This window comes from Staurois parvus, unplaced genomic scaffold (assembly GCF_062004578.1).
Source record: "Staurois parvus isolate SC_StPar_1 unplaced genomic scaffold, SC_StPar_1.0 ptg001607l, whole genome shotgun sequence".
NCBI lineage: Eukaryota > Metazoa > Chordata > Amphibia > Anura > Ranidae > Staurois > Staurois parvus.
The window spans coordinates 84,894-99,769 of record NW_028319403.1 but is presented as its reverse complement, the minus strand read 5'-3'; the positions used below and the strand labels follow the sequence as shown (position 1 = coordinate 99,769).

The following is a 14,876-nucleotide window of genomic DNA, read 5'->3' as shown; positions in this document are numbered from 1 at the left end:
CATTACTCCACTGTGATCGAATCTTCTTGGCTCCACATTACTCCACTGTGATCGAATCTATTTGGCTCCACATTACTCCACTGTGATCGAATCTAATTGGCTCCACATTACTCCACTGTGATCGAATCTAATTGGCTCCACATTACTCCACTGTGATCGAATCTAATTGGCTCCACATTACTCCACTGTGATCGAATCTTCTTGGCTCCACATTACTCCACTGTGATCGAATCTATTTGGCTCCACATTACTCCACTGTGATCAAATCTAATTGGCTCCACATTACTCCACTGTGATCGAATCTAATTGGCTCCACATTACTCCACTGTGATCGAATCTAATTGGCTCCACATTACTCCACTGTGATCGAATCTTCTTGGCTCCACATTACTCCACTGTAATCGAATCTATTTGGCTCCACATTACTCCACTGTAATCGAATCTAATTGGTTCCACATTACTCCACTGTGATCGAATCTTCTTGGCTCCACATTACTCCACTGTAATCGAATCTATTTGGCTCCACATTACTCCACTGTAATCGAATCTATTTGGCTCCACATTACTCCACTGTGATCGAATCTTCTTGGCTCCACATTACTCCACTGTGATCGAATCTAATTGGCTCCACATTACTCCACTGTAATCGAATCTTCTTGGCTCCACATTACTCCACTGTGATCGAATCTTCTTGGCTCCACATTACTCCACTGTGATCGAATCTTCTTGGCTCCACATTACTCCACTGTAATCAAATCTAATTGGTTCCACATTACTCCACTGTGATCGAATCTTCTTGGCTCCACATTACTCCACTGTGATCGAATCTTCTTGGCTCCACATTACTCCACTGTGATCGAATCTACTTTGTGCCGCTCTTCTTGGCTCCATTCTACTGCACTCTGCTCTACTTTACTCAACCAACCTCTACTCCGCTTTGCTCCATTCTACTCCTGTCATCAATGTCTGTCCGTCTTCTCTTCATATTGTAATCTAATCTATCACGTCTTTTTATTCTGTGTCTTGATATCTGCATTTTATCTCTCATCAGTATTTAGCCCATATTGTATGTCTGCCTATCCATCTCAGATCTGCCAAGCTCTATATTTCATAGTTACATAGTTAGTCTGGCTGAAAAAAGACAAAAGTCCATCCAGTTGAACCATAAAAAAACTTATAATCCTCCACCCACAGTGGATCCAGAGGAAGGCAAAAACCCAGCAAAGCACGATCCAATCTCCTCCTGCAGGGGAAACATTCCTTCCTGATTCCCCCGAGAGGCAATCGGATATTCCCGGGATCACCTTTCCCTATAAATGTTATATCCAGTTATATTCTGTGTATCCAAGAAAGAATCCAGGACTTTCCTCCAGCAACCCACTGAGCTGGCCACAACCAACTCTGGAGGGAATCTATTCCACATTCTCACAGCTCTCACTGTAAAGAAACCTTTCCATGTTTGGGTGCACTAGGGTGTGTCTTTTGGTCCCATCCAAAGGAGAAAGGACAATTGTCTGACCCCCCCAGGGTGTATGACTCCTGACAGGGGCAGGGTATACTCAGGTCCATACAGCCAGAAGGCCCTTTGGCCCCTGCTCCTCATGATCACCTGATTCCGACCAGCAATCCAAGGAGCTGGTCAGAACCAACTCTTGAGGGAGCCTATCAGGGGCGGACTGACCATTCGGGTACTCGGGCACTGCCTGAGGGCCCAGGGTCAGTAGGGGGCCCCATGAAATGCCCCTGGTACCTTTTCATAGGCTTTTTTGGGTGTGGTTTGAGTGTGAGCGAGGACACAGAGGCCCCATGATTCCCTATTGCCCAGGGGCCCCATGAGTTGCCAGTCCACCCCTGGAGTCTATATTTCCAGTCGGCTATTCCCTGGATCAGGTTTCCTATGTATTCCCTGGATCAGTCTTCCTATGTAGTCCCTCAATCTGTTTTCCTATGTATTCCCTGGATCAGTTTTCCTATGTATTCCCTGGATGAGTTTTCCTATGTATTCCCTGGATGAGTTTTCCTATGTATTCCCTGGATGAGTTTTCCTATGTATTCCCTGGATGAGTTTTCCTATGTATTCCCTGGATCAGTTTTCCTATGTAGTCCCTGGATGAGTTTTCCTATGTATTCCCTGGATGAGTTTTCCTATGTATTCCCTGGATCAGTTTTCCTATGTATTCCCTGGATGAGTTTTCCTATGTATTCCCTGGATGAGTTTTCCTATGTATTCCCTGGATGGGTTTTCCTATGTATTCCCTGGATCAGTTTTCCTATGTATTCCCTGGATCAGTTTTCCTATGTAGTCCCTGGATGAGTTTTCCTATGTATTCCCTGGATCAGTTTTCCTATGTATTCCCTGGATGAGTTTTCCTATGTATTCCCTGGATCAGTTTTCCTATGTATTCCCTGGATGAGTTTTCCTATGTATTCCCTGGATGAGTTTTCCTATGTATTCCCTGGATGAGTTTTCCAATGTATTCCCTGGATGAGTTTTCCTATGTATTCCCTGGATGAGTTTTCCTATGTATTCCCTGGATGAGTTTTCCAATGTATTCCCTGGATGAGTTTTCCAATGTATTCCCTGGATGAGTTTTCCAATGTATTCCCAGGATCAGTCTTCCTATGTATTCCCTGGATGAGTTTTCCTATGTATTCCCTGGATGAGTTTTCCAATGTATTCCCTGGATGAGTTTTCCAATGTATTCCCTGGATCAGTCTTCCTATGTATTCCCTGGCTACCAGTCCAATGTCTGTTTCTTCCATGATTGAGGATTTGATATTGATTGGTGCTCCTTCCTGTAATAAGATGCCCCCCCCCCCATCCTTCTCTTCTTCATCCTCTGCACACACCAGCAGATTTTTCTTCCAAATGAACGTTTTGTGCATCTTCTGTTGTAACATTTCCCTTCGATGAGAAAACTTTCTACTTTGTATCTACAGAATTTCCCGTTTCGGCACAGACCCAACCCGTCCCGGTAGATGGATTGTACGACTTTATGGACGATGGCGCCGAGCCGATCTTTATACCACCGACCAAGAGACCCTCGGAGAAAGTGGGGCGCAATAAACCCAAAGACAAGAAGGAAGGGTGCAAGCAGCAGTGACCGGCCATTTCAGTAGTATCCTATTGCCATCCTCTTGCGTTTGTTGTGGGTTCATCATGGTGGACGCGTTCTCCACGTTCAACAGACGGTGTATAAACTCATTCAGGGATGAAGATGACACTCTGATTACTTTCATTTGGTTTCTTTTGGAATTCCGGTGCCTTAGGCATGTTTTTGGACTCTAGAGAATGGCTGTTAACTAATCGCGCCGATCGTCTGTGATCGGCATCCAAGAAGCACATTTTAGCGAGCTGCTGTCCAGTCTATAGAAGAATTCTCATTATTGATATTATTAGCTGTGAGCTCTGAAACCTCCGACAAGCATTGTGGATTATCCGTCTGTCCTGTACATGAATTATCCAAGTCTACAATTAAATCGACTGCCTTTTGAAAAATGCATCACAAATGATTTTAAAATGTCAAGTTTTTTTGTTTTTTGTTTTTTTTTGTTTTTTTTTTTCCAATTGTTAAGTCTTTTCATTTTTCCAAGTTGGCTTCTCCCGTTTCTGTTCAGTTTCACCGACTGCAATTGTTCTGTGTCTCTGAGCGGAGATCACGCAGTGTTTCATAGGAGTACAATTATTTTTTTAAACATTTTGCACTGAATTTTTTTTTTTTTGTTATTTCAGTATCTTTTTGGTGCTTTTGTGTATAGATCTCAAATGCCTTTAGAACTTTACTTTGAAAGACATTTTTATATAAAATATAAGCATATTATTTGTAGCCGTTGTCGTTTTTTGGGGGGTGGATTCAATTATCTTTTTTTTTTTTGCATGAAAGAGTCAAAGTGAAGCAAATTTAACCCCTTCACTCCTGAGGGTAAAACAAATGTTAATGCCTAAGCACAATTTTGCAACGTTGACCTGTGTTAGTAAAACCGTCCGTATCATCACAACTACTTTGTACATCCGGGGGGATTATGCCGCGTGTTTTTCAGGACAAATTGGGCTTTTATTTGGTGGTAAACGGTAATGGATTTCTCCTGATTATTTTTTATTATCAAAGGAAAACTGGCCCAAAATAGCAAAAAAAACCTTATTTTAAAGTTGTGTTTCTTGTTACGACCATAACTGACCACCAAAGGACATTACATTACATGGAGTTTATATAGCGCCAAAGGGTTTGCTCAGCGCTGTACAATAGAGGGGGGACAATACATGAAACATTACAGCAACAACAAACAGCACACGAGGGGTTAGAGGGCCCTACTCTTTCGAGCTTACAATCTAGGAGGGAGGGGGTAGAGGTACAGGAGGAAGTGGCTGTGGGGGATGGAGTGGTAGGAGGAATGAAGGAGAGCAGCAGTTAGGTGAGGGTGGGGTAGGCTTCCCTGAAGAGGTGGGTTTTCAGGGAGCACCTGAAGGTGAAGAGGGAAGGTGACAGTCTGATGGATTGGGGTAGTGAGTTCCAGAGGATGGGGGAGGACCTGGAGAAGTCTTGCAGACGTGCGTGTGAGGAGGAGACCAGGGAGCAAGATAGAAGGAGGTCCTGTGAAGAGCGAAGGGTACGGGTAGGGTGGTACTTGGGAATCAGGTTGGTGAGGTAGTTAGGGGCAGTGTTGTGAATGGCCTTATAGGTCAGAGTGAGTAGTTTGAATTTGATGCGTTGGGCGATAGGGAGCCAGTGGAGGGAGAGGCAGAGGGGGGTGGAGCCAGTGGAGGGAGAGGCAGAGGGGGGTGGAGCCAGTGGAGGGAGAGGCAGAGGGGGGTGGAGCCAGTGGAGGGAGAGTCAGAGGGGGGTGGAGCCAGTGGAGGGAGAGGCAGAGGGGGGTGGAGCCAGTGGAGGGAGAGGCAGAGGGGGGTGGCAGAGGTGGAGCGGGTGGTGAGGTGGATGAGTCTGGCAGCTGAGTTGAGGATGGTCTGAAGCGGGGAGAGCCTGCACTGGGGTAGGCCGGTGAGGAGGGAGTTGCAGTAGTCCAGGCGTGAGATAATCAGGGAGTGTACTAGTAGTTTAGTGGTGTCTGGGGTAAGGAAGGAGCGTATTTTGGCGATATTGCGGAGGTGGAGTCTGCATGTGTTTGTAAGTGATTTCACTTAAGGACAACCCAAAATACATTCTCCAGCTCACATATAACATACACACATCACAACGACACCATATATGTTATTTGTACCCGGAGTACAGCCCAGAAACAATAGTGTGATCGGGGCGGACTGACAACTCATGGGGCCCCCGGGCAATAGGGGATCATGGGGCCCCTGTGTCCTTGCCCAAGCTCAAAAAAGCCTATGAAAAAGGTACCAGAGCCATCTCATGGGGCCCTCTACTGACCCCGGGCCCTTGCGCAGAGCCCAAGTTTCCAAATGGTCAGTCCGCCCTTGAGTGCGCATTTTGTCTTTTTTTTTTTTGTACCTAAAACACACTGACACCAATTTTTTTTTTAAATCCTGACCTTTGACCCTGACCTTGACCCTGACCTTGACCCAAACACTTACCCTGGCACTGAACTTGATGAAACCTTCACCTAGGTATTTTTTCTTTATTTGTTTAATAGAGAAAAAAAAACAAGGGGGGAGGGCTGTACAGTGACTGATCAATCAGAGCCAATCAGAGGCTATCACAGCGATCATGTGACCTGCAATTGGGAGTCCCAGATTGTTAAAACAGGCCCGGGGGTCTCAGTGACACCGCGGTGTTAGTTCTGGGAGTGCACTGTGCAGCGCGCTCCCATCAGAAAGACAGGTATGCAGATATGCGACCCCCCCTGGAAAAAAGCCCCGTTCTGTGAGGCCGCGTATTTGTGTGACGTCGGCATGAAGGGGTTAAAGGGGGTTTCCACTTCAGCAGCAACTTTTTGTCTATTGAGGAAGGAGCCTTGAACAGCCGGGACTCTGCGCTGACGCTGACCTGGGAGACGCGGAAGCATTTGTGGGGGGGTCTGCGTGCTCACTGGCCTCCATCAATGCCTTGGGGGGGTTATTTTTATTTGTTTTTTTTTATTGATATTTGGATGCAATTGCTAAAAAACCATTAAAATCAATGAAATCTGAATTCCTGACAGACAACAAAATTTTTTTTTAAGTCCGCAAACGTGCAACTATAACGTAAAAACCCGTAAGTGTCCGCAAAAAAGTGCAAGTGCAAGAACACACACACGAAAAACGTGCACTTAGGGGTGTGTTTGTCCTACCCCCGAAAGGGTTGGACCGTTCACCCGATCCCCCGGGCACGAAGCTCCTGACAGGGACAAGGTTCCTGACAGACAACAAAATGTTCAATTTAAAAACTTGTATGGAAGTTGTTTTACCTGCATTGCTGTCCATCCAATCCTGAGATATGTACAGCTCTACCACACAGCAGAGCCAGATCGGTGACTTTCTTTACTGCCGTTGTGATATTACACTTTCAGCTTTTTCAGCAGCTGATTTACTGACTGACTGAGAATGCGGCTTTCTGATTAATTATACTCAAGTCTTGTGTTGTTCTAAAAAATTACAAACGTGTCGTACCTACCTGCTCTGTAATGGTTCTGCATACATTGTCTTCTCTCCCGATACATTGTCTTCTCTGCCTGATACATTGTCTTCTCTGCCCGATACATTGTCTTCTCTGCCCGATACATTGTCTTCTCTGCCCGATACATTGTCTTCTCTCCCGATACATTGTCTTCTCTCCCGATACATTGTCTTCTCTGCCCGATACATTGTCTTCTCTCCCCGATACATTGTCTTCTCTGCCGATACATTGTCTTCTCTCCCGATACATTGTCTTCTCTCCCGATACATTGTCTTCTCTGCCCGATACATTGTCTTCTCTCCCGATACATTGTCTTCTCTCCCGATACATTGTCTTCTCTGCCCGATACATTGTCTTCTCTCCCCCCGACACATTGTCTTCTCTGCCCGATACATTGTCTTCTCTCCCCGATACATTGTATTCTCTGCCCGATACATTGTCTTCTCTCCCGATACATTGTCTTCTCTCCCCGATACATTGTATTCTCTGCCCGATACATTGTCTTCTCTCCCGATACATTGTCTTCTCTCCCGATACATTGTCTTCTCTCCCCGACACATTGTCTTCTCTCCCCGACACATTGTCTTCTCTCCCCGACACATTGTCTTCTCTCCCCGACACATTGTCTTCTCTCCCCGATACATTGTCTTCTCTCCCGATACATTGTCTTCTCTGCCCGATACATTGTCTTCTCTGCCCGATACATTGTCTTCTCTGCCCGATACATTGTCTTCTCTCCCCGATACACTGTCTTCTCTGCCCGATACATTGTCTTCTCTCCCCGATACACTGTCTTCTCTGCCCGATACATTGTCTTCTCTCCCCGACACATTGTCTTCTCTCCCCGACACATTGTCTTCTCTCCCCGACACATTGTCTTCTCTCCCGATACATTGTCTTCTCTCCCCGACACATTGTCTTCTCTCCCCGATACATTGTCTTCTCTCCCCGATACATTGTCTTCTCTGCCTGATACATTGTCTTCTCTTCCCGATACATTGTCTTCTCTCCCCAATACCTTGACCGTGCGGGCACTGCAGGATTTCAGTCCTTGTCGGCGTAGTGTGTTACCAATTGTTTTCTTGGTGACTGTGGTCCCAGCTGCCTGGAGATCATTGACAAGATCCTCACGTGTAGTTCTGGGATGATTCCTCACTGTTCTCATGATCATTGACACTCCACGAGGTGAGATCTTGCATGGTGCACCAGACCTAGGGAGACTGACACTTGTTTTGTGTTTCTTCCATTTGTGAATGATTGCACCAACTGTTGTCACCTTCTCACCAAGCTGCTTGGCCATAGTTTGGTAGCCCAGTCCAGCCTTGTGTAGGTCTACCATCTTGTCCCTGACTTTTTGTGGGGCAATACGCTATCTGGGCACCGCGGGGGAAGGGTAACCACTTAATGGCACACGAGAATTGCACTTTTCATGGGGCTTATACCACACATGTGAGGCGGGGGCAGTAATCTAGGGGGGGGGGGGGGGGGCGTCGGGGTCCAGCAGTCTTCATAGCTGAACAATGGATCTTATCTGGTATTTGTTGGTTATATTTGGCAACAAAAGTTTTGGCACTAAAGTTCCACTTTCCATGAATGTATACAGCTTAGTGATGACCCATTTCTAATTTGTGCATCGAAATTCCCCAGTTGTCATAAGCAGAGCCCTATGATCCCTACGTGGGATCAAATCATGGGAGTGATTCAGGGCGATGTGCGGACTCATCATGGAGGGACTGAAAGGGTCTGTCTGTGCCGGGACTTCCCCCCCCCATGGAGGACTCCGGATTACACAATGAGGAACTGGGAGGTTTACGTCAAAGGCCTTTCCAGGGGTTACGCAAAGTCATCGACCACAAGAAAAAGACGAATTCCTTCTACTAATCCTTAGTGTTCCTAAACCCGGACCCCGCATTCACTATATCCGCTCTCCCCGGACCCCGCATTCACTATATCCGCTCTCCCCGGACCCCGCATTCACTATATCCGCTCTCCCCGGACCCCGCATTCACTATATCCGCTCTCCCCGGACCCCGCATTCACTACATCCGCTCTCCCCGGACCCCGCATTCACTGTATCCGCTCTCCCCGGACCCCGCATTCACTATATCCGCTCTCCCCGGACCCCGCATTCACTATATCCGCTCTCCCCGGACCCCGCATTCACTATATCCGCTCTCCCCGGACCCCGCATTCACTATATCCGCTCTCCCCGGACCCCGCATTCACTATATCCGCTCTCCCCGGACCCCGCATTCACTATATCCGCTCTCCCGGACCCCGCATTCCCTATATCCGCTCTCCCCGGACCCCGCATTCACTATATCCGCTCTCCCCGGACCCCGCATTCACTGTATCCGCTCTCCCCGGACCCAGCATTCACTGTATCCGCTCTCCCCGGACCCCGCATTCACTGTATCCGCTCTCCCCGGACCCCGCATTCACTATATCAGCTCTCCCCGGACCCCGCATTCCCTATATCCGCTCTCCCCGGACCCCGCATTCACTATATCCGCTCTCCCCGGACCCCGCATTCACTATATCCGCTCTCCCCGGACCCCGCATTCACTACATCCGCTCTCCCCGGACCCCGCATTCACTACATCCGCTCTCCCCGGACCCCGCATTCACTACATCCGCTCTCCCCGGACCCCGCATTCACTATATCCGCTCTCCCCGGACCCCGCATTCACTATATCCGCTCTCCCCGGACCCCGCATTCACTATATCCGCTCTCCCCGGACCCAGCATTCTTTATATCCGCTCTCCCCGGACCCCGCATTCACTATATCCGCTCTCCCCGGACCCCGCATTCACTATATCCGCTCTCCCCGGACCCCGCATTCACTGTATCCGCTCTCCCCGGACCCCGCATTCACTGTATCCGCTCTCCCCGGACCCCGCATTCACTATATCCGCTCTCCCGGACCCCGCATTCACTATATCCGCTCTCCCCGGACCCCGCATTCACTGTATCCGCTCTCCCCGGACCCCGCATTCACTACATCCGCTCTCCACGGACCCCGCATTCCCTACATCCGCTCTCCCCGGACCCCGCATTCACTGTATCCGCTCTCCCGGACCCCGCATTCACTATATCCGCTCTCCCCGGACCCCGCATTCACTATATCCGCTCTCCCCGGACCCCGCATTCACTGTATCCGCTCTCCCCGGACCCCGCATTCACTACATCCGCTCTCTACCGGACCCCGCATTCACTATATCCGCTCTCCCCGGACCCCGCATTCACTATATCCGCTCTCCCCGGACCCCGCATTCACTATATCCTCTCTCCCCGGACCCCGCATTCACTATATCCCCTCTCCCCGGACCCCGCATTCACTATATCCCCTCTCCCCGGACCCCGCATTCACTACATCCGCTCTCCCCCGGACCCCGCATTCAGTATATCCGCTCTCCCCGGACCCCGCATTCAGTATATCCGCTCTCCCCGGACCCCGCATTCACTATATCCGCTCTCCCCGGACCCCTCATTCACTATATCCGCTCTCCCCGGACCCCGCATTCCCTATATCCGCTCTCCCCGGACCCCGCATTCACTATATCCTCTCTCCCCGGACCCCGCATTCCCTATATCCGCTCTCCCCGGACCCCGCATTCACTGTATCCGCTCTCCCCGGACCCCGCATTCACTGTATCCGCTCTCCCGGACCCCGCATTCACTGTATCCGCTCTCCCCGGACCCCGCATTCACTATATCCCCTCTCCCCGGACCCCGCATTCACTGTATCCGCTCTCCCCGGACCCCGCATTCCCTGTATCCTCTCTCCCCGGACCCCGCATTCACTATATCCGCTCTCCCGGACCCCGCATTCACTATATCCGCTCTCCCCGGACCCCGCATTCACTGTATCCGCTCTCCCCGGACCCCGCATTCACTGTATCCGCTCTCCCCGGACCCCGCATTCACTGTATCCGCTCTCCCCGGACCCCGCATTCACTATATCCGCTCTCCCCGGACCCCGCATTCACTATATCCGCTCTCCCCGGACCCCGCATTCACTATATCCGCTCTCCCCGGACCCCGCATTCACTATATCCGCTCTCCCCGGACCCCGCATTCCTTATATCCGCTCTCCCCGGACCCCGCATCCACTATATCCATTCTCCCCGGACCCCGCATTCCTTATATCCGCTCTCCCCGGACCCCGCATTCACTATATCCGCTCTCCCCGGACCCCGCATTCACTATATCCGCTCTCCCCGGACCCCCCATTCACTATATCCGCTCTCCCCGGACCCCGCATTCACTATATGATCTCCATGTATAATACATAAGAGGGGATATGATCTCCATGTATAATACATAAGAGGGGATATGATCTCCATGTATAATACATAAGGGGGGATATGATCTCCATGTATAATACATAAGGGGGGATATGATCTCCATGTATGATACATAAGGGGGGGATATGATCTCCATGTATAATACATAAGGGGGGATATGATCTCCATGTATAATACATAAGGGGGGATATGATCTCCATGTATAATACATAAGGGGGGATATGATCTCCATGTATAATACATAAGGGGGATATGATCTCCATGTATAATACATAAGGGGGATATGATCTCCATGTATGATACATAAGGGGGGGATATGATCTCCATGTATAATACATAAGGGGGGATATGATCTCCATGTATAATACATAAGGGGGGATATGATCTCCATGTATAATACATAAGGGGGGGATATGATCTCCATGTATAATACATAAGGGGGGATATGATCTCCATGTATAATACATAAGGGGGGATATGATCTCCATGTATAATACATAAGGGGGGGATATGATCTCCATGTATAATACATAAGGGGGGGATATGATCTCCATGTATAATACATAAGGGGGGATATGATCTCCATGTATAATACATAAGGGGGGATATGATCTCCATGTATAATACATAAGGGGGGGATATGATCTCCATCCTAGTGAGAAAAAAACACATACAAAAGTGAAAGATGACAAAACGTGGGATAACATTTTTTGTGGATATTATGCCTGAGAAAAGTCTGAATTCCGGGAAGATCTCAGGGGTCGGCAGTGCCACCATGTGCGTTATAGAGCCAACTGAGCTGAAGGTCCAACATAGAGGTGGAAAGGTTGGATAATCTGTAAGGGTTAAGGTATTATCCATAAACTACACCCATTGGGTAGCCTCGTATGATAGGCTAGGCTTGCCATTCGATACCAGAAGCTTGTCTCCCGAGGTGTTCTATCATAAGGTCACTCCCTTGCTTTTAGGGGGGAGGGAGTTCAGTGGAAGGACAATGCGCCCAGCTTGGGGGTTGGTGAGACAAGCCGGTGTTGCGGAACATGTGCTCTTTGCATGTATTGATGGTGTTGCGGAACATGTGCTCTTTGCATGTATTGATGGTGTTCCTCAGAGGAAGGATAAATACGGTGCATGTAGTGCTGAAGGATCATGCTGGGGTCGGGGAGTCCACGCTGTCACATAGAGATGGAGATGCCATATTCCAAGGATTTTATGGGTGTTGAGATATCCTGCATTGGTGTAGTAAGTGGGAAGTTTTGCATATCGATGGGGGTGGATGAGTGGAGGGAGAGGCCCTGGAGTTGCTGGGATGCATTGCTCTGGTTATATGGAACCAGGTTAGATTGTGGCCATCTTGATCACTGGCTGGACATGACTCCCCTACCCCTGTCTATGTTCCATGTGTCATAAAGAAGAGGTTGTGAGATTTCATGAGAGTCCAGCAGAGGAGATCTTGAAGGGATGATCCTCACAGATCAAACATGGGCTGCAATACGTTTTCTACTATAGAATGGAAAGTTTAGACCCTTCGTCTGGATGTTATTGCTATTCGACCACAAACTCTGATCATCAACTCTGACCACCAACTCTGATCACCAACTCAGATCACCAACTCTGATCATCAACTCTGACCACCAACTCTGATCACCAACTCTGATCACCAACTCAGATCACCAACTCTGATCACCAACTCTGACCACCAACTCTGATCACCAACTCAGATCACCAACTCAGATCACCAACTCTGATCACCAACTCTGATCACCAACTCTGACCACCAACTCTGATCACCAACTCTGATCATCAACTCTGATCACCAACTCTGACCACCAACTCTGATCACCAACTCAGATCACCAACTCTGATCATCAACTCTGATCACCAACTCTGACCACCAACTCTGATCACCAACTCAGATCACCAACTCTGATCATCAACTCTGACCACCAACTCTGATCACCAACTCTGATCATCAACTCTGACCACCAACTCTGATCACCAACTCTGACCACCAACTCTGATCATCAACTCTGACCACCAACTCTGACCACCAACTCTGACCACCAACTCAGATCACCAACTCTGATCACCAACTCTGACCACCAACTCTGATCACCAACTCTGATCATCAACTCTGACCACCAACTCTGACCACCAACTCTGATCACCAACTCTGATCATCAACTCTGACCACCAACTCTGACCACCAACTCTGACCACCAACTCTGATCATCAACTCTGACCACCAACTCTGATCACCAACTCTGATCATCAACTCTGACCACCAACTCTGATCACCAACTCTGATCATCAACTCTGACCACCAACTCTGACCACCCACTCTGATCACCAACTCTGATCATCAACTCTGACCACCAACTCTGACCACCAACTCTGATCATCAACTCTGATCATCAACTCTGACCACCAACTCTGATCATCAACTCTGACCACCAACTCTGACCACCAACTCTGATCATCAACTCTGATCATCAACTCTGACCACCAACTCTGATCACCAACTCTGATCATCAACTCTGACCACCAACTCTGACCACCAACTCTGATCATCAACTCTGACCACCAACTCTGATCACCAACTCTGATCATCAACTCTGACCACCAACTCTGACCACCAACTCTGATCACCAACTCTGATCATCAACTCTGACCACCAACTCTGACCACCAACTCTGACCACCCACTCTGATCACCAACTCTGATCATCAACTCTGACCACCAACTCTGACCACCAACTCTGACCACCAACTCTGATCACCAACTCTGATCATCAACTCTGACCACCAACTCTGACCACCAACTCTGATCATCAACTCTGACCACCAACTCTGATCATCAACTCTGACCACCAACTCTGCCCACCAACTCTGACTACCAACTTTGATTACCAACTCTGACCTCCAACTCTGACCACCAACTCTGATTACCAACTCTGACCACCAACTCTGACCACCAACTCTGATTACCAACTCTGACCTCCAACTCTGACCACCAACTCTGATTACCAACTCTGACCACCACTTCCTGCCTTGTACACCCGCCCCCCCATTGCTTTTTGTACCATTTTTGGTTGTCCTGTGATGCTCTGGTTCCTCTTCAGTGGGTGATAACAAAAGGTGAGGGAACAGTGCCTTGTTATGTCTGCAGCTTTCTCCGGAGAGCACAGGGCAGCTTGATGAGGTACCCCAGGGGGTGTGTCCATGACACCCCAAGTTTAGAACAGGAAATTGTTTGAATAATGCTGGGTGTCATTCAGGCTGGAAGAGGACCGGCAGTACTGGGCGGAGTGGTGAGTCTGCCAGGAAGGAGTGTGAGGAGACGGTATTACAGTGAGAGCAGATTTTTTAATTTCTAACCCCCCTCCCCCGGCCAATAGTCATTTCCATTTTGGATGAAAAATGGAGCCGGGCTATAGAGAAAACTCCAGGTATCTCTTCAGTCCGTATTATGAGCAAATTTGTGATTCTGCAAACCTGACCCTTCCTTGCTTTAGAACCGAGGTCTCCAAACTTTCTTAGCAAAGGGCCAGTGTAATATCCTTCAGGCTTTGGAGTGGGCCAGACTGTGGTCAGTGGACACAAGCAATGCCCAATGATGGGGCACTATTCCTCCCACTGACACCAATGATGGGGCACTATTTCTCCCAATGACACCAATGATGGAGCACTATTCCTCCCACTGACACCAATGATGGAGCACTATTCCTCCCACTGACACCAATGATGGGGCACTATTCCTCCCACTGACACCAATGATGGGGCGCTATTCCTCCCACTGACACCAATGACAGGGCACTATTCCTCCCACTGACACCAATGACGGGGCACTATTCCTCCCACTGACACCAATGATGGGGCGCTATTCCTCCCACTGACACCAATGATGGGGCACTATTCCTCCCACTGACACCAATGATGGGGCGCTATTCCTCCCACTGACACCAATGATGAGGCACTATTCCTCCCACTGACACCAACGATGGGGCGC

General features: G+C 48.8%; 1 protein-coding gene across 1 annotated transcript in view; it reads left to right on the top strand.

Moving 5' to 3' along the window:
- Positions 1-3,821, top strand: part of LOC149435116 (uncharacterized) — a 30,278-nt gene extending 26,457 nt beyond the window's left edge. The window contains exon 3 of the mRNA XM_089662998.1: positions 2,941-3,821. Coding sequence (XP_089519124.1) covers positions 2,941-3,104 — 164 coding nt within the window. The 3' untranslated portion in view covers positions 3,105-3,821. The remainder of the gene's footprint in view (positions 1-2,940) is intronic.
- Positions 3,822-14,876: the final 11,055 nt, after the last annotated feature.